The sequence below is a fragment of the Anas platyrhynchos genome, chromosome 16 (assembly GCF_047663525.1).
Source record: "Anas platyrhynchos isolate ZD024472 breed Pekin duck chromosome 16, IASCAAS_PekinDuck_T2T, whole genome shotgun sequence".
In the NCBI taxonomy this organism is placed as follows: domain Eukaryota; kingdom Metazoa; phylum Chordata; class Aves; order Anseriformes; family Anatidae; genus Anas; species Anas platyrhynchos.
Window position 1 is genome coordinate 10,606,892 of NC_092602.1, and position 26,052 is coordinate 10,632,943.

At 56.0% G+C, this 26,052-nt stretch overlaps 1 protein-coding gene across 9 annotated transcripts in view; it reads left to right on the top strand.

Annotated features, from left to right (window-relative positions):
- Nucleotides 1-26,052, top strand: part of TBX1 (T-box transcription factor 1) — a 190,266-nt gene that overhangs the window by 145,117 nt on the left and 19,097 nt on the right. For 2 of the 9 annotated variants that reach the window (XM_038187343.2, XM_038187342.2), the window contains exons 1-7: nt 6,137-6,621; nt 9,311-9,412; nt 10,528-10,699; nt 10,895-11,050; nt 12,170-12,237; nt 12,433-12,533; nt 13,105-14,450. In XM_038187343.2, coding sequence (XP_038043271.2) covers nt 6,152-6,621; nt 9,311-9,412; nt 10,528-10,699; nt 10,895-11,050; nt 12,170-12,237; nt 12,433-12,533; nt 13,105-13,553 — 1,518 coding nt within the window. In that variant the 5' untranslated portion in view covers nt 6,137-6,151 and the 3' untranslated portion in view covers nt 13,554-14,450. Of the gene's footprint in view, nt 1-3,389; nt 3,703-3,737; nt 5,091-6,136; nt 6,622-9,310; nt 9,413-10,527; nt 10,700-10,894; nt 11,051-12,169; nt 12,238-12,432; nt 12,534-13,104; nt 14,451-26,052 lie in introns of those variants that run through there. The other 7 variants (XM_072024638.1, XM_038187347.2, XM_072024639.1 and 4 more) reach the window with 7 other exon arrangements.

The window sequence follows — 26,052 nt, forward strand, 5'->3', positions numbered from 1 at the left end:
CCTTTCCTTTCCTTTCCTTTCCTTTTTCTTTTTTTTCCTCTTTTCCTTTCTTTTCTTTCTCTTTTTTGTTTCTTTTTTTTTCTGATTCTCTTTTCTTTTTTGTTTCTCCTTTTTTTTTTCTGTTTCCTTTTTTCTGCTCTTTTTTTTTCTTTTTGTTTGTTTCTTTTCTTTTTCGTTTTCATTTTCTTTTCATTTTCTTTGCTATTTTCTTTACTCTTTCTCTTCTCTTCTCTTCTCTTCTCTTCTCTTCTCTTCTCTTCTCTTCTCTTCTCTTCTCTTCTCTTCTCTTCTCTTCTCTTCTCTTCTCTTCTCTTCTCTTCTCTTCTCTTCTCTTCTCTTCTCTTCTCTTCTCTTCTCTTCTCTTCTCTCTTTCTCTACTCCCTCTCCCCTTCTCTCCCTTTCTCTCCCTTTCTCTCCATTCCCTCACCTCCCGCCTTTCTTCCCCAGCCCGGGCCCCGGCCCATACCCCCGCAGCAGCCCCGTGCGGCGCCCGGGGGAGGCCGGAGCAGGACCCGCTCCCGGCTCGGCCTCAGGTGGCACCTGCGGGGCAGCGGGGCCGGGCCGAGCCCGGGCAGCGCCGCGCCCCGGGGGGAGCGGGCTGGGGGCGCCCCGGGGGCAGCGGCGAGCGGCGGCGGCGGCCCCGAGAGCGCCAGGGGCGAGCGGGGCTGCGGGGCCACCAGCCCGGCTCACCGCCTCCCCTCGCCTGCTGTCTGCTCCTAGCGGTCTCCCCGACGTCGTGGGCGCTCTCGCTTTCTTTTTGCTTTCTCTTTCTGTCTTTCTCACCTTTTTTTTGCTTTCTTTCTTTTTTTTTTTTTCTCCTTTTTTTCTCTCATTTTTCTTCTTTCTTTCTTTCTTTCTTTCTTTCTCTCTCTCTCTCTCTCTCTCTCTCTCTCTTTTTCTTATTCCTGTCTTTCCTTCTTCTGTTCTGTTACTTCTTCAATTTCTTCAATTTCTTTTCTTCTTCTCTCTCTTTCCTTCTTTTTCTATATGTATCTTTATCTCGTTCTCGTTTCCTTCTTCTAACTCTCGTTCTGCCCTTCTGTCAGGCTTTCTCGGTGGCTGCTGGTTAACGACACGTTTGATTTTTCGATCCATCAGATGCATTCGTTAATTTTGGTTCTTATAGTTCAAGCGGCAGTTGCAAAATAATCCTAATAGCCGCCGTAGTCGGAATAATAACGATGTTGGCTGTAAGAGTAACAGCAGTGCTCGTCGATAACGGTCCCAAACCCCACGCCAGAAAATCCGCGTTTTCCCGGGGAGCTGCGGGAGCTGCGGGCTTCCCTCACCTGCCGGCAGCCCCGGCTGTCCCCTCTCTGCCCTCTCACAACGAATCCCGCACTCCCCGCGGCTCCTCAGCCCAGCTCCCCCGCGGTGTCGCCGCGGTGCCGGCTCCCGGTTTGTGGCACCGGCTTGCAGAGACGCCGGAGACCGGGACCGGGACCGGGACCGGGACCTCTCCGCTCCGCTCCGCTCCCAGCGCGGGGCTCGCCCGGCCCCGGCCCCGGGGCTGTTCCCCTCCGGGCCGTGCGCGGAGTGCGGGGCTGCCCCTGGCCGGCCGCAGCCCCGGCTGGCTGCCGCTGCCCCCCACCCCCTTCACCCCCCCACCCCCCGCTATTTATGTGCTGCTCCCCGAGCCCCGCAGCTCGGCGGGGAGCCGGGGCTGCCGCGGCAAGCCCGAGCCGGGCCGTGCGAGCCCCCCCAGCTCCCCCGCAGGCCGGGCTCGCCGGGGGCCCGTCGGGGCGCAGAGGTGAGGGGCGGGAGGGACACGCGGGGCCTGGGGGGGACGGGAGGGGAGCTGCGGGAGGGCTGAGAGCGAAGGAGCGAGGGGGCTCTGTCCCCGCCGGGCCCCCGGGAGCGGGCAGAGCCCGTCGGGGCCGCACCTGCGGCACAGCCCGGCCAAAAGTGCCGCCGCCCGACCCCGGGGCTGGAGCGGAGCCGGAGGGGGAAAACCCTGCGAGGGAGGGCGAAGGGAGCTGCCCGCGGCGTCCGGCCCCGGCTCGCCTGAAAGGTGCGGGGCATTGCGGGCTGCGGGACCCCGACGGGGGGAGCCGGCGGCGGGGCTGGGGCTGCCGTCGGGGGACCAAGGGGACTGCAGCGTCGCGTTGCTTTCCCACTGCCGCCGCTGGGTTTTGCACCGCTGAGGCCCGAGGATGGCGGGGCACAGGAGAGGGGTGCCCCGGGCAGGGGGGGGGCGGCTTTTCTTCGCCTCTCCCGCAGCGCGGAGCCGCTCCCGGTGGGACAAGCCCGGGCTGCCCCCCCCAGCCTGAGCGGGCGAGGTGGGGGAGGGGGTTTCAGAGGACCCCCCCTCACTCTCGTTGCCTTTCCGACAGCCCCCAGGCTCGATCCGTTCAGCCCCGGACCAGGGAGGGCCGCAGCGCCGGCGGCAGCGCGGTGTCAGCCCGGCGGCGGCACAGCCCCGCGTCGAGGCTGGATTCGCTTCGCAGCGCTCCGGCGAAGCAGAGCGGCCGGGGAGCGGGACAAGCGCCCGGGGGCTGGGGAGACGGCCGGGAAACGTGGCCGGGGGCTTTAGGGTCCTGGTGGGAGCACGGGGAGGCCGGCCCGGGGCTGGGAGCGGAGCCGCGGGGCTTGCACGACCCCCAGGGCAGCAGCGATTTGGGGACTGGGGGGGGGCGGGCGGCCCCGTGGTACGGCTGGAGGCTGTTCCCGGGAGGTCCCCTGCTCCCAGAGGGTCCCCTGATCCCGGGGGGTCCCGTGCAGCCCCCCGCGGGCGGCCAGGCCGAGGGCTTCGCACCCGGGCTGTGCCCGACGGGGCGCCGCTTCCCGCTGCGGCTGCAGCCACGAAGCAGGAAGGGGAAAGGGAAAGAGCCGAGAGAAAGGGAGAAAGTCGGGGCAAGCAAAGCACGGACAGCAACCCCTCAGCTCCCTCCTCTGTTGGGACGCTGGGTTCGGGGCTCTTCTTAATTCCCAGATATTTTTTCCTCCCGCGGGAGAGGCTGCCCCAGGGCCGGGCACCTCCCGGGGCCGCTTTGCCGCGTTCGCGGCTCCTTCGTTTCCCCCCGCACCCCGGGAGCTTTGCTTCGTGGGCTCCTAACGAAATCCGTTCCCCTCCTGCGTTGCTCGCAGCCAGGCAGCAGCGCGGGGCCGCACCGGGCCCCCCTTTGCCCCTGCTCCCGGCACCGAAAATGCCCCGGCCGGGAACGGCAGCGGCACGGAAACAACCCCTGCCGCGTCCCGTTGTGCCCTTGTGCCTTCAGCTGCAGGAACATATGCTCAAATATGTACGAGTAGTCTAGATTTTTCTCTGCAAATATTTTTACCGCATCCAAAGATAATATTTCAACAGAAGAATCAAGCCCCGCAGGCTACAGACAGGGCAGCTATATATAACCCGCTTGCTCACTCGGGCTCTCGGCGCACCGCTCGGGTTATGCAAGCCCCGGTGCGGCGGTAGCCACCGGCGCGCCCCACGGCTCCGCCCGCCCCGTCGGGGGCAGCTCCCCCGGGACTTCGCCGCGGCCGCCCGACGGAGCCACCGGCACCGGCACCGGGGCTGGGCCGGGGACAGGGGCCCGGGGCCGGGCCCGGCGGGGCGGTTGTGCCGCCTGGCCCCGCGCCGATGCGGAGGACGGGCCCGGGGGACGCGGCGGCGCTCCGAGGGGCCGGTGCCGGGCGGTGAGTAGCCAGCGCCTCGCCGGGACAACGACGGGGACCGGGGACGGCGGCCCCCGAGCCAGGCAGGTGCTGCCGCCACCGCGGGCTCTCACGCCGGGCCGCGCAAGGGCTCGCCTTGTGCCCCGCCGCTTGCTTTCCGTTTTCTGCGCTTTTGCAATTTATTTTGGTATTATTATTCTTTTTTATCGGCGAAGGGAACGCTCCAACGCCTGCGTGCGATTCGGGGCTCTGGTGGCCCGGGGCTTGGCTTCCCAGGGCTCCCAGCCCGCACGGCCGGGGCTACCGGCGGCACCGCTCCCGCAGCGCTCCCCGACGTGCAGCCCCCGCGGCCACCGAGCCCCGGGCCGGGCAGGGGCAGCCCGGAGCCCCGCGGCGGCTCGGTGCCGGAGGAAGGGAGCAATCCCCTTCTGGTTCCCGGACATCCGCAGCGTGACGCCGGGCTCGGCTCGGCCCGGCTCGGCTCTTCCCTTCCCTTCCCTTCCCTTCCCGTCGGCCGGCTCCCGGCGCCGTGATTGACACCGGCGGCCCCTCCGCCCGCCCCGCGGCACATCCCGGCCCTCCCCGGCGGCCGCTCGCCGTGCCCGGGAGGCGGGGAAGGGCCTCCCCAGCCCTTTGACACCGTCTCGGCAGGAGTTTCACTTCGCTTTCGCCGCCGCCGCCGCCGCTTCTGCAGGCAAACACCCCCGGCTTCCATGTGACGCCTCCCAGCCGCTGAACGGGGGAAAAGCGCCTCCAAGGGAGCCACTGTCCCTGCGTGCGGGGGGGCACGGGGGGGCAGGAGCAGGAGGTGGCGGCTGGGGGAAGGGAAGAGAGGAGAGAAATTAATAAACTGCACAGAAAGAAGTTGTGGGGGAGAGAAACTGAGACCCCGGGGAAGGAATTCGGGGGGTTATTTATTTGTCTCCCCCCCCCCCCCGCCCCAATCCCCTGTCCCCAGCAGGGCTCGGTCCGGGCGCTGCAGCGCTCGGCGCTGTCCGCACAGGGCCCCGGGGCAGTTTTTTGCTCCTCAACGCCTTTCCCGAGGGGGGGGCAGAGGCTTTGGGTTGTTTTCTTTTTTTTCTTTTTTTTTTTTTTTTTTGTTTGTGTGTGTTTTTTGTTGTGTTATTTTTTTTAGCTCCCCTCCCCCCTGTGTGGAAGGAGGGGGGGTCCCGCTCGCACCTCCCTGGATGGTGCGCTAGAAAGGAGGGGAGTGAGGGGCGGGAGGGGGGGGCTCGTGGTGGGAGGCTGCCGCGGCTGCCGCTCCTGCATTGGTGTCTCCCCTATGGACGAAAACAGCCCTCTGTCTCCCAAGGCAAATGCTTTCAGTATCGCCTCTCTGATTTCAGTCGCCGCCGCCGCCGAGCGAGCAGGGAAGGGAGCGCTGGAGGAGCGCCGCGGTGGCCGCAGCGCGCCCGCCGGCCCCGCCAGCCGCCCGCCGAAGATGCACTTCAGCACCGTCACCAGGGACATGGAAGGTGAGCGCCCTGCGGGGAGCCGCGACCCCCCGACCGCCGCCCGGCCGACGCTTTGAACGCCCCCCGGCCTGACGGAGGGGCCGGGAGCCCGGCCTGCCCCCGCGGGGCCGCTGCCGGGGGCTCGCAGCGGTGCCCCCCACCCCCGGCTCGGCCGGGACGGGGCCGAGGCTCTGCCCGCGGAGCATCCCCGACGGCACCGGCCGTGCCCCGGGCTGCGGCGGGCCTGGGCTCGGCTCCCGCCGGCTCCGCGGCCCCTGCCCGGCCCGGGGGCTCCGCCGGAGGTGATCCCAGAAACCGCGGGGCCTGGAGCAGCCTCAGGGCATCGGAGGGGACCCGGAGGAGCGCGCCCGTCCCCGGGGCGGCCCTGTGCTGCGCCGCGGGGCCCGCTCGGGCCGGCGGCCGGGGGCTGCGCTCCGGGGCCGTGCCGGGGGCCCTGGGCCGAGCCCGGAGCCTTGCGCTGGGCCCCGGCCGCCCCCTGCTCTCGCTCGGGGATGCCCACACGGGGGAGATTTGCCAACCCCGCTCCTCCTGCCTCTGGCAGCCAAGGCCCCGCGGCTCCAGAGCGAGGGACTTTACCTGCAGCACCGTCGCTACACGGAAATAAGAACCGGTTTCGTTCTTTTTTTTTTTTTTTTAATTTTTTCCCCTCCTCCTTTTTTTTTTTAAAAAAAAAGATTTTGGGGGAGGGGGGGAAGGGGAATTTGCTTTGTCCCATTTCGCGTGCGGCGAGGGAGGCCTTCTGCAGAGATAACACCGGCAATGCACCGCCGCGGCTCTTGGCAGATCTCTCGGGTTTGCAAAGAAAAAAAAAAAAAAAAAGAAGAAGAAGAAAAAAAAAGGGGGGGGAAAGCGCCGAGGCAGGCAGGCAGCGGGAGCAGCGAGCTCCCCGCCTGCCCCGGGGGGAGCGGGGCCGGGGCCAGGCGAAGCGGGAAGGGGGAGGCGCCCCGCTGGGCCGGGCGCGGGGCAGCGGCGGAGGCGGAGGGCACCCCGCGGAGCGGCGCGGAGCTGGGGGGGAAAGCGGTTGCCGGAGCGGAGCCCTGACCGCCTGCCTGTTTTTTGGAATGATTTCAGCTATCTCCAGCCCCTGGCTCACCCAGCTGTCCCATTTTTGCGATGTTGCAGCTTTCACGGCCAACAGCCTGAGCAGCCTGAACGCCTCCGGGGGGTACCACCTCTCCCCCTCCCCGGGGGACCCGTACGGACAGCATGAGCCGCCGCACTACGAGCCCTGCACGGCTCAGCAGCACCCGCACCCGCCGCCCCAGCCCCAGCACGGCTACCCCTTCGGCGGGGCGGCGGCGGCCGGGGCCAACCCGCCGCCCCCCGGCCCCGAACCGCCCGAGGGCGCCGGGGGAGCCGCCGCGGGACCCGCCGCCGTCTCGGGCTGCTCCGCGGGGGCGGCCGCCGCGGCCAAGGCGCCGGTGAAGAAGAACCCGAAGGTGGCCAACGTCAGCGTCCAGCTGGAGATGAAGGCGCTGTGGGACGAGTTCAACCAGCTGGGCACCGAGATGATCGTCACCAAGGCCGGCAGGTCAGTGCGGAGCCCCGGGCGGCCGCGGGGTTGCCGTCGGTTGACCTTCGGCCTCTTACCCGGGGAGAAACTGGCGAGCTCCCGCGGCCCCAAGGCCTCCGGTGCTGCGGGGAAGGGGCGGGCAGGGCCGAGCCGGGCCGGGCCGGGCCGTGGAGGCTCCGCCGCGGGGTTTCGCCGCCGCCGGGAGGGCGCCGGGCGCCGGCTCTCGGTTGTCCCGCTGGGGATTTAAAGGCGGCCCCGTCCCCGGAGCTCACGGTCCTGCCCGGGGCGGGCAGCAGCAGAACGGGAGGAAGAAAAAAAAAACAACACCCGACCCGCACCGCGCAATACCTGTAACTGGATAAATGCTGAGCACGGGCACAACTTTTCCTTTCGGCGGGGACTGCAAACAGCCCCCGGCTCAGGCGGTTTTAAACCTCAAAGCGCCCTCCAGGCCGACCGCACTTCCCGAGGAGCGGGGAAGGAGCGCGGCACAGCCCGGCACAGCCCGGCACAGCCCGGCTCGGCTCGGCTCGGCTCGGCCCTGCGCGGCCACGGCGGCTCCGCTGCGCCCCGGCACCGGGACCGGGAGCTCGCTCCCGGCCGGGCTGCAAAGGATGGGGCCGCGCTGGAAGGGAGCAGAACGCGTGGGGGGGTGAAGAACGGTAATTGTGCTAATTACTGCGGTTAATTGCGATCGCCGGGGCCGATCGCAGAGAGCTGCGGAGGGCTGCGGGCAGACGCTGCCTCCTGGGGGGCGAGCTCGTCGTTCCCGTGATTTAAAGCGATCCCGGCTGGGGGGAGAAAAGCAAAGCAAAGCAACCAAACCAACGAACGCCCCGGTGGCTGCTCTCCGTGAGCCCCGGGAACGGCTGCAGCGGCCGGGGCCGCTCGGGAACGGCCCAGCCACAGCGGCCGCGCGTCCCCTCCGGCCATGGGGAGGTTCCTGGGGGTGCCAAAACTTAAATATATTTATCGGCAAATATTTGCGTATTTTTTAAAAAAATACAGCGATTTCCTCAAACTAAACAAACCAAACAAACCACCGCGGCGCCCGCCGGAGGAGCAGCCGCCGAGGGGCCGGCCGCGGCTGCGGGACCCCGGGCGGCATTTCCCGCAGCCGGTGGCCGCCCGGCGCCGGGCCGTGCCGCTCGCTGCCGCCGGGCTCGGCGCTGCCTTCCTCAGCGGAAAAGGTCGGCCAGGCTCCGGGCGGACGCTCTCTGCAAACAGGAGCCCTTCGCTCTGCCTTTCTTCGCTCTCCCGAGGCAGCGGGAGGGTCGCACGTAGCCGACTCCGAAAAGGCCCTGAAAGAGAGAAGTCGATTTGAATCGCGGGTTTTCTTCCCCCTTCTTCTTCGTTTATTTTATGACATCGACAAATCTCCAGGCAGGCGGATAAAAACAGGAGAAAATGGGGTAAAAACGGCAGGAAAAGGCTCGGGGAAGGCGCTGCGAAGCCTGTTCTCTCCCAGCGCCTCCGGGCCGGCCCTGCTGTTTGTCTAGGTGGGTCTTATCAACTCGGGTTGTTTGTTTTAAAACTTCGTTTTAAAACAAGAAACACCGGAACTGGAGCTAATGGGGGCTTTTACACCTTTAAAAATAATAATAACAGAGGAAGCTATTGGAAACGTCCTCCAGACTTTACTAAGGCGTTCCGGGGAAGGAGACCCCGCTCCTCGTCCCCGCTGCTGCCGGCGGGGCCGGGCCGGGGATGCCACGGCCGCAGGGGAAGGCAGGGGAAGGCAGGGGAAGGCAGCCTCTCCTCGGCGGCAGGGAGCAGTACGCAACCAAAACGGTCCCGGGGAGGTGCGCAGCAGCCCGGCCGTGCGCCCCGAGACAGAGCCGGGGGGTCCTGCTGGTACCCGCTGGTGACCGGATTGCTTTTGCGGGCGGCGGCTTCAGTTTGGTTTTTCAACGGCTGCAACCCCCCCTTCCCGAAATGCCGCCCGCCGCTGTTCGCTTTGTTTCCTACTCGGGGAAATCCTCACGGAACCAAACGGAAGCCGCAGCCAGCGCCGGCGCTCGGGCGCATCTTCGGCGGGTCCCGGTGGGGAGCTGTGCGCCCAGCCCGGCCCCTGGCCCCACTCCCACCGCAGCCCCTCGGGGGAGCCGTGCCCTCCCCGAGCCCGGCACCCGCGGCCCCAGCCCGGCCACCTCCCCGGGGGCTGCGCGGAGCAGCGCGGGGACAGCCCCGGGGCCGCCCTGCCCAGCGCCCGGCTCCTTCTCGCCCCGCTCCTGCTGCAGAGCTGCGGGGACCGGGAGGGGGCTCGCTGGGAGATGCCAGTTGCCCTCCAGTTCCTACCAGCTTGGGGGCTTCGTTTCCCCCTCCGGGCTGGGGAAGGTTTTGTTCTGTGTGCAGGGGCTGCGCTGCTCTTGTGGCTGCAGCTTTAAAACTGCGCCAATTTTGGAGGGGTAGAAACGGGAATTTGGTTCCCTGGGGTCGCCCGCAGAAGGGCCCGGCTGTGCCAGCCCAGGGCCCTAACCCGGCTCAGGTGTGGGTCCAGGGTAGGGGCAATGCCTCTCATCAGCCTCAGTTCGGATCAGCAGGAAAAAGGGGAAAATCCAGAGCGAGGAATTATGCCCCTGCCCTCCTCTTCCTAGCCGTGGGGCTTCCGCAGCCAGCCCCAGCACCCTTGTGTGCCCCCTCGGGGCTCCCTGTGGCCCCTCAGCTCAGCTCAGCTCAGCTCTCCCTTCTCTCTGCTCTGCGGCAGGCGCATGTTCCCCACCTTCCAGGTGAAGATATTCGGCATGGACCCCATGGCTGACTACATGCTCCTCATGGATTTTGTCCCTGTGGATGACAAGCGATACCGGCAAGTACCCCGCTCCTGCCTGCCGGGACAAGTTTTGGGTCGGGGACCCCCCCTGACCTCCTGGGCTTGTGCACAGCGACTGCAGCACCCAGACGCAAGCAGGGCAGCCAAAAGCGCAGGGCTCAGTGCTGTCCTGCCCAGGACAGCCTCCCTACCCCACTGCTCCGCCACTGCCGCACGCAAAAATCCCCCCAGGGCTCCGCAAGCACCCCCCGGGGCTGCTTGTGCCCGCTGAGGAGCTCGCTTGCTGGGCACTGGGGTGAAGAGAGTGGGTTTTGTTCGCAGGGAAGGCACTGGCTGTCTGAGCCACAAAACCCTCCCCTTGTTTCCAGCAGCAGCATAGGAAGGCCTCGGAAACGGGCGAGTCGCAAGGCAGAGATGCGGTCTGATTTGCAACCCCTTTAATTTTAAGACAGTGAAAGGCGCATTATGTATTTAGCTTCAGATCAGGACGCTGAGCAGGCAGCGCGCGTAGGAATCGCAGGTCCGATATATAAATATTTAGACAGATATCCAAATTCTCAGGGCGTCCTAGAAATGTTTGCTTGTCAAGGGAAGTGGGATATATAACATCCAATTGAGTATATCTTTAAAAAGTAATGTTTCTGCTCGAGTCCAATGGTGTCTAATTCCCCCTGTGCAAACACTGGCTTTTAAAGTAAACACGTGTATAGAAGATTGGTTTCTCTGTTTTAAATGTTACTGTTGAATACGGACTTTGAAAGAATGAAACAAGGCTGCTAAACTCTGGACCTGCTATTAATCTGCACATAAATTTCCACTCTTCGCTTAGAGCCAGAACATTACTGTATAGAGAGCTCCCTTTCACTTTTTTTTAGAGGAAGGGGGAGCTTTTGTGGCTTCTCTCCCCAGTCTGTACAGGTAGCTATAAATTTCCTGCGTCCCGCAGATTTCTCTCCCGCCAGCTCCATCCCCATCAAACACGATTTCTCTCCCCACAACCTGACCGGCTGTCGGGAGCCTCTTCCTCTCCTTCCCGGGACCAGGGGCTACCCCCAGGCCGGGCTCCTCGGGGGTCCCCAAGCGCTGCAGCCCGGGGGGGGGTGTCCGGGAGCACCACGGGCCGTGGCTGACGGTGCCCCCCTTGCTGGCAGGTACGCCTTCCACAGCTCCTCCTGGCTGGTGGCTGGCAAAGCCGACCCCGCCACCCCCGGCAGGGTGCACTACCACCCGGACTCCCCGGCCAAAGGGGCGCAGTGGATGAAGCAGATCGTTTCCTTCGATAAGCTCAAACTGACCAACAACTTGCTGGACGACAACGGGCATGTAAGTGTTCCCGAGGGGAGGCGACGAGCCCCGGGGGCTCCCCGCGCCCTGGTTCCCGGGGGTCGCTGCCCGCACCCCGGTGTCCCCGCGGGGCTCAGCGCCCTGCCCCGGGCAGGGGGGACCGGGGGCTGCGCTCTCCTCTCTCAAAGCTCCGCCTGGATCAGTTATTGTCTCCTTGCTCGTTTTATCATTCAGATCATTTTGAACTCCATGCACAGATACCAGCCGCGTTTTCACGTGGTCTACGTGGACCCCCGGAAAGACAGCGAGAAATACGCGGAGGAGAACTTCAAAACCTTCGTCTTTGAGGAGACGCGCTTCACGGCCGTGACCGCCTACCAGAACCACCGGGTGAGGCGGCAGCGGGACCGGGGCGCTGGGGGGGAGCCCCAGAAGTGCAGGCAGGGGCGCTTAGGGCCGGGGCAGTGCCGGGAGCCGGGCAGGAGCTGCGCCCCGAGGCAGCGCTGGCCCCCTTGCTGTGCTCCCTGGCCCGGGGGCAGCTCCCTGCGGCTGTAAACCCGAGAACCGGGCTCGGGCTCGATGGGAAACTGGAGGCTCCCCGCTGCGGGATGTCACTCACTGTTTGTTTGGCTAAATCTGTGATCTTGCTTCTCCGGGCTCGGTCTGTTCCCGCTCAGAATACAATATATTTAAAACCGAACCAACCCGCCCCCCAAACTGATGCAGATTTTTGGGCAGCGCTTAATCCCATTGCTCCTCTAAATCGCAGCCTAAGGAGCAGGAATCCCAGCCGCGATCACAACCACAGTTTGTGAGCAGGGGCTTTTCAGCGCTGACCCAGCTCTGCGCTGATGCCACAGGGACTGTCCCCAGGGCTGTCCCCAAGCAGCCGGGGCCGTGCCTCGCTGCACCACCGCTCCGGGCATGCCGGTGCCCCTGCGGGATGCTGCGGCCGGGCCGGAGCGAGGCTGTGCCTTTAAGGGGCTCCGGAGTCCCTCCCCGGCTGGCATTTGCCTGATGGCTCCGGACAGCTGCTCTTTCTCTCCTGCTTTCTATCAGTTTGACCTCTAAGGCTGGAACTGTCACGGAGGGGCTTAAAGTTTGTTTTTCAACCCATTCCGGAAACTCACAATCACATACTTTATCCGTGGATTTGCTTAAATATAGAAAATGTCCTGCCTTCTCCCCGGCGAATTAAATAAATACATAAGTATGATTTATCCAGTGATTTGTCTTAGCTGCTCCGGTGGTGACCCATATAATGTGGCATTCTCTTACAAGTGCATTTACACAGCTTTTGCAGCCGCCTCTCCCTTTGCCTTGAACTCGTATTAGGTAGCGTCCTGTCCTGCGTTTTCTAATGGGGAATGTGCGTGGTTGTGCCGTGGCAGGGAGCGCCCGGCTCCATTAAACTGGGCACCGCTGGCTCCCGGAGCTGCTCAGAGACACGCTCGCTAATGGAGTTGCCCCGTGTTCCACTTTGAGACATTTCCCACCTTCTCCTTACAGATCACGCAGCTGAAGATCGCCAGCAACCCTTTTGCCAAGGGATTCAGAGACTGCGACCCTGAGGACTGGTAAGGCTGTGTCTTTGATTACTGCCAGCCCCCTTCTCACCGAGTGTAGCATGCACCTGCCCAGCGCACCTTTGCACAACACTTTTCATGGCGTTTGGGTGCCGCTGGGTCAGCTCTGTTTGCTGGCAGCAAGGCTGTAGGTATTCACTTGGCAGGACCACTGCCTCCGTACTACTTCTCCCCTCCTTCTTCTAGGCCCAGGAATCACAGGCCGGGGGCCCTTCCTCTCATGAGTGCTTTTGCCAGATCGCGGAACCCCGTGTCCTCCCCTGCGCACCAGAATGGCACAGAGAAAGGTGAGCACCCTCTGCGACCGGGCCGACACGTGTCCTCGGGGACAGCCTCGCTCACTGTGCTGGTGTGCAGCTGCCCTTGCTCCTGAGCTTTGCACTACCACATATTTTTTAGACAAAGCCAGCCACCTTTTTGCCTTAACTCCCCCTTCTTAGGTGTAAAGCTGTCGTGCTTCAACAGCTTTGCTGCTTTAGAGAACGGCAGCTTTTTATTTATTTAGTGAGTCCCACCTGGGGTTCCTGGGCTGCCAGCTCTGCTCCTCACGGTGCCCGCGCCCTCTTGGCACACCCCAGCAGTGCGTCGGGGAGCTGCCGTCGGGTCACCCAGCTCCCCCTGCCCACCGCCCCCCCCATCACACACACACACACACCCAAGGCCCCTCTCCCGCAGCCACCGCGGGCCGCCTCTATTTATTCAGCATTGCACAACCGCGGCGATGCCAGGCGTGTCGCGGCAGCTCCCTTTGTGGCGGCCGGGAGGTCCCGTCCCACCCTGCGGGGGCCGGGGGGGGCTCTCCCCGCTCCCCGCTCCCAGCTCACTCTCTCCTCTCCTCTCCCCGCCTGCCCCCCGCAGACGCAGCCGACGCCCGCCGCGACTACGAGCGGGAGGCGGCCGCCGGGGCCCCGCTGCACGCCGAGGCCGCGCACCAGCAGCTCCTGGCGCGGGTGCTGAGCCCGGCGCTGCCCGGCGGAGGAGCAGGAGCGGCAGCAGGAGGAGGAGGCGGCGGCCTGGTGCCCCTGGGGGGCGGCGGCGGGCGGCCCAGCCCCCCCCACCACGAGGTGCGGCTGGAGGCCGGCGAGGCGCTGCAGCAGCACCCCTACAAGTACCCGCCCGCCGCCTACGAGCACTACCTGGGGGCCAAGAGCCGGCCCGCCCCCTACCCGCTGCCCGCCATCCGCGGCCACGGCTACCCGCACCCGCACCACCCGCACCACCACCATCACCACCACCACCCCGTCAGCGCCGCCAACGTCTACCCGCCGCCCGCCGGCCCCGCCGCCTACGACTACGGGCCCCGGTAACGCCGCCCGCCCCCCCCCGGCCGCCGCCGCCTCCTCCTCCTCCTCCTTCCCCGGCCCCGCGTGCCGCGACCGTTAAACGGCCGCTCCCCTCAGCCGCCTCCTTCCCGCCTTTCGCTCTCGGCCCGCCCTGCGCGGGAGCTGATAGGCCGGCTCGGTGATTGACAGGCGGTGCGGCCAATGGTGGGGCGGTGCCGCCGTGAGGGGGCCGGGCTGTGAGGGGATGGCCGCCGCCTCCCGGCGCTCAGCGGAGCCTCTGGGCGTTGTCCCGCCGAGCCCCGCTCGGGGCTGAGGTGCCGGGGAAGCGGCGAGGGGCCGGGACCGAGGCCCCGCCATCGCCCGGCCCCGAGGACGGTGCGAGGCTGGCCGGGGCGGCGGCGGGCCCCGGGAAGGGGCCTCGCCTGCACCAACTGCCGGCAGCCGGCCCGGGACCCTCGGGCTCACCGCGGGGGCTGCTGGAGGAGACTGTGAAAGGACACAGAGTTTAACCTAAGGGAACACTTGGAACCGTCACTGTAAGCGCTGCACCCCGCTGCTGAGCTGCCCGGCAGCGCTGGGCCTCACCCTGCGGGCCGAGCAGCGCTGGCGAGGCCGCGGCCGCCAGCACAGCCACGAGCTGCTCCCCGCTCTCCCACCAAGGTGTAAAAACGAGGCTGGGGGTGCGGGGGGCATCCCCGCGGGGTATTCGCAGCAATAGGTTGTGGTCTGGCTGCTTCCCGAGGCAGCCTCACAACACTGCCTTCCTACACCCTGCACTGAGCTCCTGGTGCTCTCCCACTGAGAGGTGCCTTTTAGAGGAAATGGGCAGCTTTTCCCCTTATATTTGGTTCACCCAAACTGCCGTAGTCCCAAAGCACCTATTCTGCACCTACCTGCTTGCTGCATTTCCTCTTAAAGCTGGTAAGTACTTTTTTTTTAACTATCTCCTTCAGCAGTCTTTCCGTACATGTTGGAAAGATGGACCTGTTCATCACGGGTTACTCCAGTGATGCGTTTTGGCTGGTGTTTTTTTTATCAACTGCTCATCGAATGTCAGACATGTTGTGTTCAGAGAAGGTATAGAACAGCTCCTCAGCTGTGTTGGTATACAGTATTATGAACACTTTCCCAATTCTTCCACGTGATTCTATGAAAAGAAGAGGGGATATTTTTCTTCTTCTAAGACCTCCATTCGTCCATGTTTGTGCATTTTCAGTATAAACTCCGCAACTGTTTGATATCTTTTAAAATATAATCCCTTTGTGCAGGTGGCAGTGTTAATAGCAACATTTATTCTGTCTCACAGTGGGCATTGGGCTTCCAAAACTTTTTGGAAGGATTTAAGAAGGGGTGCAGGATAACATGAATATTTTATGTGTATTTTTTTTTCCTGTTATAAAAAATATATCTGGATCCATGAAAAAGACTTGTGCAAGAAATATGTATTTTATTTGACATTTGCAGTGAATTGTGAGATTCTTAGTGTCTGACTAAACCATAATTAATGTTCTCAGAAAGGTTGATGTAAAATAGCCTTGTGCTTGTTATTGGTCAGTGGGAAAAGGCTCTCTGATGTGCTCTGTTGCTTTGCCACTGTTATTTCAGAGTATTCAGTTATGATTTGTTATGTGTAAACGGATTAGTGCCAAAGCTTTGGTCAAACGTTTAATGAAGTTGTTATATTTATTATTTCTTTCAAAGATTATACAAATGCTTTTTTTTTTTTTCCTGTTAGTTCCAGAGTAGGGAAAAAGTGAAGACAACCAAAGAATCATAGCTGCAAACAGTGTAGATAATTGTAGATATTTGTAGATATATGTAGATAATCTTATTATGTTTAAATTGAAAAGACATTGGACAGTGACATTTATAAATGCTTTTCCTCTTCTTTCCTTCCGTCTCTTTATGTTTGGTTACTTGTGTTTGTTGGTCAGTTTGCTCTGAAGTCTAAACCTCCCCTACTAAATGAGGCCATTTAAATAAGGAGGGATGCTAAACTGGTGTTTGAGGAGTTGTTTACTCTGAGCAAACAGTGAATCTTCCCAGCGAATGCTCCCTCCCTGCTCTCCCCCTGGTTGCTGGCGATCTGTCATTGTGCAACAACATGCAGGGTTGGGGGCTCAAGTTGGGAAGGATATGGTACGCTTCTATTTGTGTTTGTTAGCACTTGTTTTCTTTAAAAATACATAGAGTGCAGCAAGAAGTGCCACTGGCTCTCAGTACACACCTTTTCAAACCTATTTCTCTGCAAGAGCTGAGAGGACCAAATGACCCAAGACACCAGGACTAAACTGTGCTCTTGCAGAAAGTGGCGCAAGGTTCCTGCCTTGACTGTAGGAAGCATAACGTAACTCCTTTAGAAGAAAAGAAAATCACAGAACTTCTGCCTATGGCTGTGGTCGCTCAGGATCACTACCCCATCCTCTGGGCTGGAAGAACCACTACAGGGAGTCCTGTACTGAGTGGGAAGGAGAGAACATGCAACTGTGTCAAGACCCACTTGACGGTTTTAACTGTGAAAATGGTATTTCTACCCTTGTGTTTAAGCCATCAGCTGGCAAGGTGCCCATGTTAACATTGCACTTGTTAGCAGTCCTTTTTATAACATATTTTAGTCCCCAAAGCAAGCTACCTGAGGGCTTTGACCAGCATTTTGTCCTTGCTACACCTATCTCACTGGGTGGGAGTGTTCCAGAGATGGGAAATGCACAGGATTATTTTTCTGTCACAACAAAAAAATTACAACAAACACAAAAAAATCTCATAACACTGCACATTGGGCAGCAGAAGCCTTACGAAAATCACAGAAAAGCTGTAATGCTTTAATTTCATGTTACCTGTCAGCCAGTTAGTCAAGATGTATCATGTACAGGCCATGCCTTATTTATATGTATTGCAGCTTCGTTTGAAAAATGACTTTGTATGATTTGATTACATGTATGTTTAAACTTCACTCAGTACATGCTGTCACCAAGATCCACGGCACATACTTGAAAGAAATCTGCAGCGTTTCCAGACAATCCTTCCACTTACAGTTGCCTCAAGTCACACGGAACGCTGTATATTTAAAAGCTGCTAGTAAAACAGGCCCAAGCACCAAGGTTACAAGCATCCGTTGTTTCTCCCAAAGAGGGCTAGGGAATAAATTAGCCGTGTGGCTCCACTTGCCAAAGTTACATGCTGAATTTACTGATTGCTCCAAAGGTCTGAAAAACACATCACTCACTCCAGTGGGTAAATAAAGAATTAGGCACTCGCAGGTGAAACAAGGGGGATGTTTGCTTGATCACTTACCCAAACAAAGGGGATACCCTAGGGTTTGGGGGATTTTGTTGTTTTTCATTCCTAGTAAATCTGACTAAATTAAATGTAGGATTAAGAGTGTGGGGGTAAGACTTCAGTGTGCTTGCAGCGTTCATGCATGCTGTTCACACGCTTCATGGATGTTGTTTTTAATTTTTCTTTCTGTTCAGGAAGACTCTAGAAATGCTCTGGGTAAATGGTGAAGGGGGTCACCAGTAGGGTGACCCGGGGGGGCTGGGATCTCTTAAGACAGTCTCAAGCACCCACATGTATGGCCGTTGCCAGGAGAGCACCTACTTTGGTTTCCTCCATGCTGCAGTGTGTGCAGAGTGACTCAGGGACAGCACTAGGAGTGAAATGTCATTTTGCAGCCACTGGGCCAGGCTGTGTGAGATGCGGCCTGGGTTTGGTTTGGGCACTGCTTTCTCTGTACCGGTGTGGAGCCCTGTAGGTTTTTTCCCAGCCTGGTCTGATGGTACGATCCAGCTATATGGCCACAAAGAGTAAATGTTCACCTGCAGAATCAGCTGTGTGTGTGGTGGGATTCGTGCTTCTCACGGAAGTGCTGATGGTCTTTATGTCCAGACTTCTGCCCACCATGAGCAGAGCCCTGCCCCCAGCCTCCATAGTACTTAGATATTCGTGGCTCTTGCTGGATTTCTGTTTATTTCTGCCACATTGCAACCTTTACCAGGATGCAGCAACCCTGGAATAGCTTTCTGTGTTCCCCCATCTCTGCTCCATTTCCCCCAAATAAAGACATTATAAATGAGCGTTAGGCTCAAGCAATGGCAGGCACCCTCAGCCCTGAGGCAAGGGATCGTAGCCAGTTTGTGGGCAGCTGGCACAAAGCAAAAAGGGTGCACTGTAAATCCCAGGTTCTTGGTGCCCCCTGCATGGCATCTGGCTCCTGCCATGCCTCACTCCTCTGTGGAGGCAATGTGGGGGGCCAGTGCCATGGGACCACTTCCTGCAGCAGCCCCCCCGCAGGAGGCAGGCCAAGGCCTGGAGCACAGCCGTGCTGCTGCCCCAGTGGGGCAGGTACACTCTGCTGGACTGCTGGCACGATGTTCCCCCCCAGTTCCTCCATTCCAGTCTCCCCTTAGCTCAGCAGCCCCCTGTAAACCAGGGCAGGTGTTCTGGAGGACAGGGAGGGTTTCCCACGCGCTGGGGACGAGCCATGGCACTGAGGCTGCATGACTCTGGGTCACCTCTGCTGGCACGCAGCCCCCCCGGCAGGCCGGTCTCTCCCACTCCAGCAGATGGACTTCAGCTGGTGATGCGTGGGTAAGGGGCAGTCACACCTGGATCTCATCTGAAAGGAATTGGAAAGGCAAGTTCATATGCAGTGCAAATTCTGCCTGTGTAAAGGGATCCCTGTAGCCATCAGAAGTGAGTTAAGCAGCCACGGGCTGGGTTGGGGCAATAGGCGCTGATCGCTGCAGCCCGGAGGAGCGTTGGAAGAGCTAACGGAGCCGTACCTGCACGTCGTGTTCTTGCATCTCTGCCCAAGGAGCTTAACAAGTTGCCGTGAGCCTGCTGAACGTGGCTGGGCTGGAGGGTGGTGAAAGCGGGTGCATGTGCATATGCTCTGGTTCGTTTCGCCTTTCATCCTGTTCGGTTTGATGATGGGTTTCAAACAAACATTTTTTTTGCTGGCGGAGCTGGTGGGACCGCGGGTGCGAGGGGCTGCGGGGCGGTGGGTGCGGGCATCCCGGCACCACGGCTCCGGTGCCTGAAGGGCAAGCTCCCTCCAGAGGGAAGAGCTGTGCATCGCATGGGTTAGACGGGGAACACCTGGAAAACGAGCCCTTAAGAAAACATCTGCCTGAACTTGCAAATGGACAGCCGGAGAGAAAAATATCGATTTGTTTAAGAACGCCAGGGTTTGATCCTTAAAGGCCACAGGCAGGAATAAGGCAGTGGTGTAATCTGTGGGTTAGAATGGGAGGCTAATCAGCCGGTAATAATTCAGCTGTTGCTATTAGCCCATGTTAAGTCCAGCCAGCATAGTGGACAAGTTAGCATGCATGTAACGTTTTCTAAACACATGCATTTTTTCCTCAATTATTCCAATTCAATTGATTGGAAAGGTATTTAATTTACAAGTGTTTCACACTAGATGAAAGCAACCATACCCACAGATTTCTATTAATGGCCTTTATCATAAACAGTGCGTGCTTATAAAATGTGTTCTCAATTAAAGCAACAGACACCCATTGTCTGTGGGAAGGACTAGTTAGTGTAGCAGAGGTTTGCTAATCTCCAAGCACGTTATTCCATATTTTGTTTTTTGTCCAATGCAAAAAGCAAGAGCTGGTTTTGAAGGTATACATCAATGAAAAATGCGGACATGTCCCATATTCACTATACATGTACATGTAAATTCCTGCTTTTCAAAAGCCCATCTCCCTTCAGGAAATCTATGCAAAGTCCTATATGTGTTGCATATGCTAGAAAAATGCATTTACTCTCCCCCATTAATGGAAATGACCTATTGTAAATTTACCAAAGATACTATAGTTTTATAAATTGGCCACATATGTCTGTGTAATATATTTATTATATCACATTTCATAGCATTTCTGTTTTATAAAATTCGGCCTTGAGTATGTCACATATGTTTTGCATATATGTGCAATAGTCGGCCAAGTATATCCGAGTAAAGTATGATAAATGTGTTCTTTCCATATGGGAAATTAAATGTTTTTCCAGATTTAAAAAAAAAAAAAAAGGTTTATGAAGAGCAGCCTATACAAAATAATTACAATAAATCACTCACTTCTATTTAGGTTGAAATTATAAATTTGAACTTGCAACAAAGTGATTAAGAACAAAAGCCAGATAAGTCCCATTTAGGACTTAATTCGGTAAGGATACCAAGCAGTGCAATGGTGGCGTATGCATTTTCTGGAGGAGTTGCTCCGCGGTGTAAAACCACTGATGCCTGTATGGCAACTTCCAGCTGATGCTCCAGGGGGATGCTGTAGCTGGTAAAGGCTAGCCTCTCATTACCTCCTTGAGAGGATGAATGTTTTGTGGGGTTTACCTCCCTGAGAAATCAAGTGCCTCTGTAGGGCTGCTCCAGCCTGAGTTGTAGTTACAGCGCTGTGCAACTCCCATAGGAGCTGCTCGTCGTGGTCGTTGTGTGCTGCAGGAGAAAGGGGTATGCTTCACTGCAGCCAGCTATGCGCTCACTAAGGCAGTTCTGTCAGCTCAGGAGGGTGGCATGCTGCTGACGCTGTCATCGTGCCCTGTGCCTGCCAAACAGGCAGTTGCACAAGTGCCCGGCTACTTGGGCTGAAGTCCCTGGGCTGTGTCTGTAAATTGCAAAAGGAAGTTAAAAACAGAACAAACAACATGTAAGACTTACTGAAGCACGTTCATCTAAGGTGCTCGCACTATTATTTTTTTCAATGGCCTCAGCTTGGCTGATGGACAAGGGCACTGCTTTGGTGTTCGCTTACTTGTTCTGCTTCCTTAGTGCTCCCATTGTCCCTCGTTCTGCTGGGCAGCCGCTTCTCCTTCTTTCTGTGCTCCTCAGGGCAGCACTCAGCAAGCAGGCTGTGGAAGGGCGAAGCCTTCCAGCTCCCAACATCATAAAAGGGCAGGGGAGGGCTGGTTCGAGGGGAGCACAGCAGCCCTCCTCCCAGGCTGCCTTCATTTGCAAGCTGCCTTACACGTTTCTTTTATTTCAGCAAACATGAAGTGAGTCTTTCATTCTATTCTCTCTCCTGCTTGTTGTCAGCTACTTCAAACCAGATGGGCTCAGGAGATAACACTATAAAGACCCAATGTCTCTATTTAGTGTGATGTCAAGTCTGCATGCCATCAAAATATCTGAGCAAAAAATATCTGAAAAGACAATACTTACCATAAGTATTGTGTTAGAAGCAGCCTAGATGCTTTTCTGTGAACACAGTCTATCCATGAATCACTGAGATCTCATATCGGCAACTTTTTAAGTTGCCATCAAGACAAATGCCATGTCCACAAAGCCTGCCATGTTTAAAGTTGTAAGGGAGTCCCAGTGCACCAGCCTTCCTCCTACCTATGTCGGAACATGTTTATAGCAAGCAGCGCAATGGGTGCCTGGAAAATGTACCTCCGCGTGCATGAGACGCCAGAGCTACAGAGCAGGTCTGGCTCAGCATTTTCATATCCTCCCTATGTTCCCTGATCTGGACATAATCAGGATCAATCATCCCCGCAGCTGGTAGGACAGAGAGATCATTGCTGTCTAGAACGTGCCACAGGATTTCTGTAGTTTTTTTGCTGTTCCAGTTTATGTACACTTTGAATAAAAACTGGGAGGAAACAGCATCCAGCTGTAATCTCAGTTTGATGTAACAGCTTTTTTTAATCAGAACTTCTAATCGAAATAGACAATTGTTAGAACAAATATTTGCATTGCTGTGTTGCTCTCCTATAAGGAGTTGGTCAGTTCTGCTCTGGGCTGGTTCTTCTGCAGTGCACGTGGCTGCTCTGAGAACACTGTCCCTCCTGCTGGTATCTCCAGTGGCACTGTAATGCTTGGCATTGTGGCTGTTCATAGTAGAGCAATAAATATATGCTTCTCTGGGTGAGCACAGGCTCATTTAGAGCTGCAGGTTGTTGTTTACAGGATTTTCTAATGGCCCAACACCTTTTAAAAGGGATGGTGGGGGGGTGACAGCAAGTACATCTGAAGCTGGTGTGCACGATTCACCTTCTGCTTGTCTAGGTACTTTTCCTCCACACTGCCCTTTTCCCACAAGGTGTCTGGCACCTTGCTGGAGGTGGTTTGCTTCAAGGATCTTTGTGCATTTGAGAATCTTTCTAACACCTAATTTTATAGGGGCACGTTGCTTCCTCTGCTTTTTGCCTGCTCTCCCCATTTCTGTCTCTCTTACAATACTGAACTGCAAGTCAAATTCCTCTGAGAGAAGTCAGAATCAGGCAGGTACGCAGTAATGCTGATAGAACACACAGATACATTTCATGCCACTGATAGATGAGCACAACATTCACAACTGAGAAATGACGTTGCTATGGCCCCAACTGTGTGCTTTAATAATGCATTACACTGTCAAAGCTTTTGTGATGGATTGTATTGATGGTGTGAGTCACTAGTAAATGTATTTGGGAGGGTGTCACTAATCTGGAAAAAAAGTCATAATAGGCTGAATAAACGTAGCCAATGTCTTAAAAATGTATAGGGGAGTGGATGGCTCAACCCAAACCTGTTCTTCTGTGCTGTTTGGTAAGGGGGGTGGTAGATATAACCATGCATAAGAGTGGCTGCATGACTAACGAGCCCAGAGTCAGGACGCTGGTCATGTCTTGACCGAAAAGGATGAGAGTATGTGGCGTGGTCAGGGGACAAAGAATCTGCCAGCTTGCGCTGTGCTTCCTTTGGTATTGTTGGCAAGTCTTGCAACTAGTGTGTTTTAAGTCTGTTTAAAATGTGACATTTCTGTCTGCTGTATCTGATAGGGCAGCACATGGTTTTTGTTGTAGTTAATTTCATACTGTGAGATCCTCAAATGAATTGCCAAAAAATACTATGATCTTAATTCTTGTTAGTTTTCTTCACATTATAAAATAAACCTCCAGCAGCATGCCCCAGAAGAGTAGTGCATGGATTAAACACAGGCAGGCTTACCTGGAAAATTACTCTAGAAGGGGAATCCAGACTGGAATTCCAGAATACTACAAACAGAGAAAGCCATTCCTTCTTCTTTATTCATTGCCATCGCTTTTTTATTAGCACACAGAATGGCCGTGCTTAAATATCAAACCTCGTGTCTCAGCGGTGCTTTAACATTGTTGAGTACAGGCAGTCATGTGCCATGTTTTATGTAATGATCCATACTTTCACACCACAGACACACAGCCAGAAAAGGAAACACATTGATTTAGTGCTCAGTAATCCCTGTTTAATCCCTAGTCCTTTGGTTTACATCACTAACGTGGCTTCTGCAGTAGTCAGTATTCTATCTTTGTTCTTGGCAGACTGAATTAAAGAAAAGATTTACGAATTTGTAAGAAGTTGGCTTTGTAGATGCATCTTAAATGTGCTAAAAATTTTACCAAAGCAGTCCAGAAGCCATTATTAACTTAACTATAAAAATGTGCTCCTTGAAACTCAAACCTTTGCAACAATCCAAGTCAAGCTGCACAGACCAAATTTCTTGGTCTTGCATGAGTAAACCAAGAAATTGGTTTACTCATGCAATTGCATCATATACAGGACTAAATTTAACACTGTCTTGTTGCAGGCCCTCAGCCTACTTCCTTTTTCACTCATTATTGGAAATACAATTAATCTTCTCTTTCCTTGCTCATCTACACCTAGGACTGCAATGCTTTATGCCCCATGTACTGATAAGAGAAAGGGGCTGGAACTAATAGATTCATTTGCAGAAAATGTTAGCGGGTCAGAGATCACCATTCATTCCAGTGGTGATAAATATTCCATGTAATTGCTGCACAAATGCTAGTGTTTGGGATTTATTTCCATTAGTTTATGAATACTGGTTGCTTTCTTCCCTCTCACAGTGCCAAAGACGGTGATTCTTGGGAGGAAGCCTTTTGTAATAATTTAGCTGTCATCACCTTCACTCCTGAATCCTTTAGGCCAGGTACAGGCTAGCCTTATTCCTTTCTGGCAGGTGAGATTCCAGAGCTAACTCCAGCAGCTTAAGGTGGCTCTTTACTCACAACCTTCCTGCTAGCAAGTCAGCTGAAATCTTGACAGATAACCATGCTCGTGTTACAGTTGTAAAGAGCTTAAACTTTTTTTCTTTTTTTTTTCCTGAAAATAGTTTAATTTTCCTGATGCAATCAGACAACTATATTTTACAGTCTGTATAAACATAGACTGTCCTTCCTGCTGGAAATCATTCTGCTTTGGGAAAGTCCAGGTCAGCTCCTTAAGCAAATAAACTTCTAGAAAACTGTAATTCACATTCAAACTATGGTATTTAGGCTCAACTCTAAATCAAACTAATGTAGCCTGGTTGCTTATTTCAAGGAAACTATAATGTGAAAAAAATAATTTTCCCTTTACTGTTTAAAAGACAATAGTGATTTACAGTGATAATGAATTAATAGATATACCATGTGAAAGTACGATGTGGCTAGTGCTCTGGTAATGGGAAGGGAAGCAAGTAAGTACAGGATGGGTCTGTTCTTGCAAGCGGATTGACATACATGTGTCCTTCCTCTTGAAGCTGATGACATTCTTTACCTGTTTCTGTCTGCTAGTAAGGTTACAGATGCAGTTCGTGTCCTCATTTTCAATTTGTGCTTGCGGGACTGAGTTTATTTTTAAATCGATCTAGTCAGACAAACATAAATATTTAACCCCTAGCAAAGGGCAGTTATTTAGATTTCAAGGCACATAGCACATCTTCCAAAAGAGCTATTAGTAAATCTCGGTGTCCTTTGTGACTCTCCGTAATTATTATACACCAACCATGACAGTAAGTGGCATTTTTATCAGATAAAATAATATACTCAAGAGTTTCTAACTCTGTGGCTGTGACCTACTAGCACTCTTACTAAGACATGGGGTGTTCATCCAGTCTTCCGGGAAAGAAGGGAGGGCTGCCACCATGCCAATATTTGCATCAGAAGTTTTTATAAATGTGGCTGTAAGGTGTGCAGGCCTTCATTACAGCCCCACTTTACGTACTGTTTTGAGACCTAGAACACAAGAGGGAAATACATCTTGGGGTGGCTTTGCCCCAACCCATCAGCCGGCTGTGCCAGGAGCAAATGCCAGGCTGGGTTGGAGCCTCACGCAGCCCCAGGAGCAGTAGGTGCTGGTAACTGGTGTTAAGAACAAGGGGTGTGTCCTGAGCACAGAGCTGCCCTGAAATGCTGGGGAGGTTTGCATCCTAACACCCAGTCCTGTCCTGAAACTGGCTTCTTGCTGCTTGCAGTGCTCTGGTGGCAGAACTGCCCTTCCTCATTAGCAGGAGGGGAGGCAAGAACGCTTTTCCTTCTCTAAAGGGAGCAGGTTTGGCCATTCTCATTGCCTGCAGTAACCTTTCACTCAAGATGGGCAAGCCCTGGATTTCCTTTCCTTGTCTGCTGGTTGAGCATAAAACCTAAGGCTGAATTCTGCGGAAATTGCCCAACATTGTTTGCTGCCATGGAGAAGAGGAATGCTTGCTCCCTCCAGGCTACTCCCTCACCTGCAGTGCTGCTGTGGTGCAGCTCTCAAGTCCAGCAAGAAGAAGGGGAGGAAAAGGAACTTTTAATAGCTAGGGAGAGAACTGAGTGTGGGTTCACAGTGCAGGGATTTGCTGTGTGTCGTCAGAGTTGGGATGTTTGTGTGTGTTGGTTTCTGTTGTTGTTTGGAGCAATGTACCATGGAAATAAATTTTGCTCGGTGGCTAAGTGTTTCAGCTGATAGTCTAAAAGCATGTTAGCATAAAACAAAAGGGAATACTTCAAAGATCACCAAGTCCAACTGCCTGACCACTTCACAGCTAAAGTTAAAGCATGCTACTGAGGGCATTATCCAAATGCCTCTTGAACACTGATGCTGGGCTCCAGCATCGAGTAGTCCCGTGCCTGTTGTCCAGCTGTCCTAAGGTGGCACTCCTGGCCGTGCTCAAACACCCTGCAGAACGACTGCACCAGCTCTGCCTCTAGCCCTGAACCTAAGGCAGGAGAGGGGGCAGGAGGTAGGGTGTAGAGTGCTCATTTTTGACACAGGACACAGAGTCCATGCTAGGCAAGGTGCAAAGCTGTCTTTTCACAGCTGAGGACAGTGCCTAGCCACCAGCTTGACAGTGGTATCAGGGCACAGGCTTTCCTCATCCCTCACAGCAAGGTTGTTGATAAAAGGGTGCAGCGATTCCACAGGTGAGAGCAGCAGGGAAAGTGCTCTCCTGAGCAGATGAGGACTTGTGTTCCAACACATCTCATGTGATTTATTTATAATCTAAGTAGCAAGGAGACTAAAACTTGAGTGCTTACCACTGAGCTACACGCTGTTAAGATTTGTGAGATCATTCTCATACAGCATAATTAAACTGCGTTCAGTATACAGAGCATGCCCCAAATGGAAGAGACAGCAGTCTGAAGGCTGCCTGACAGGCTTCATGTGCAGTGCGCTACAATGTGAGACAGCTGAAAGGAGCTCTTTGCAAACACACTATGACAGGTCCCTGGACAACACATGGCAATATTTTCTGTAGTTATATATTCTGTGTACGCATATAAG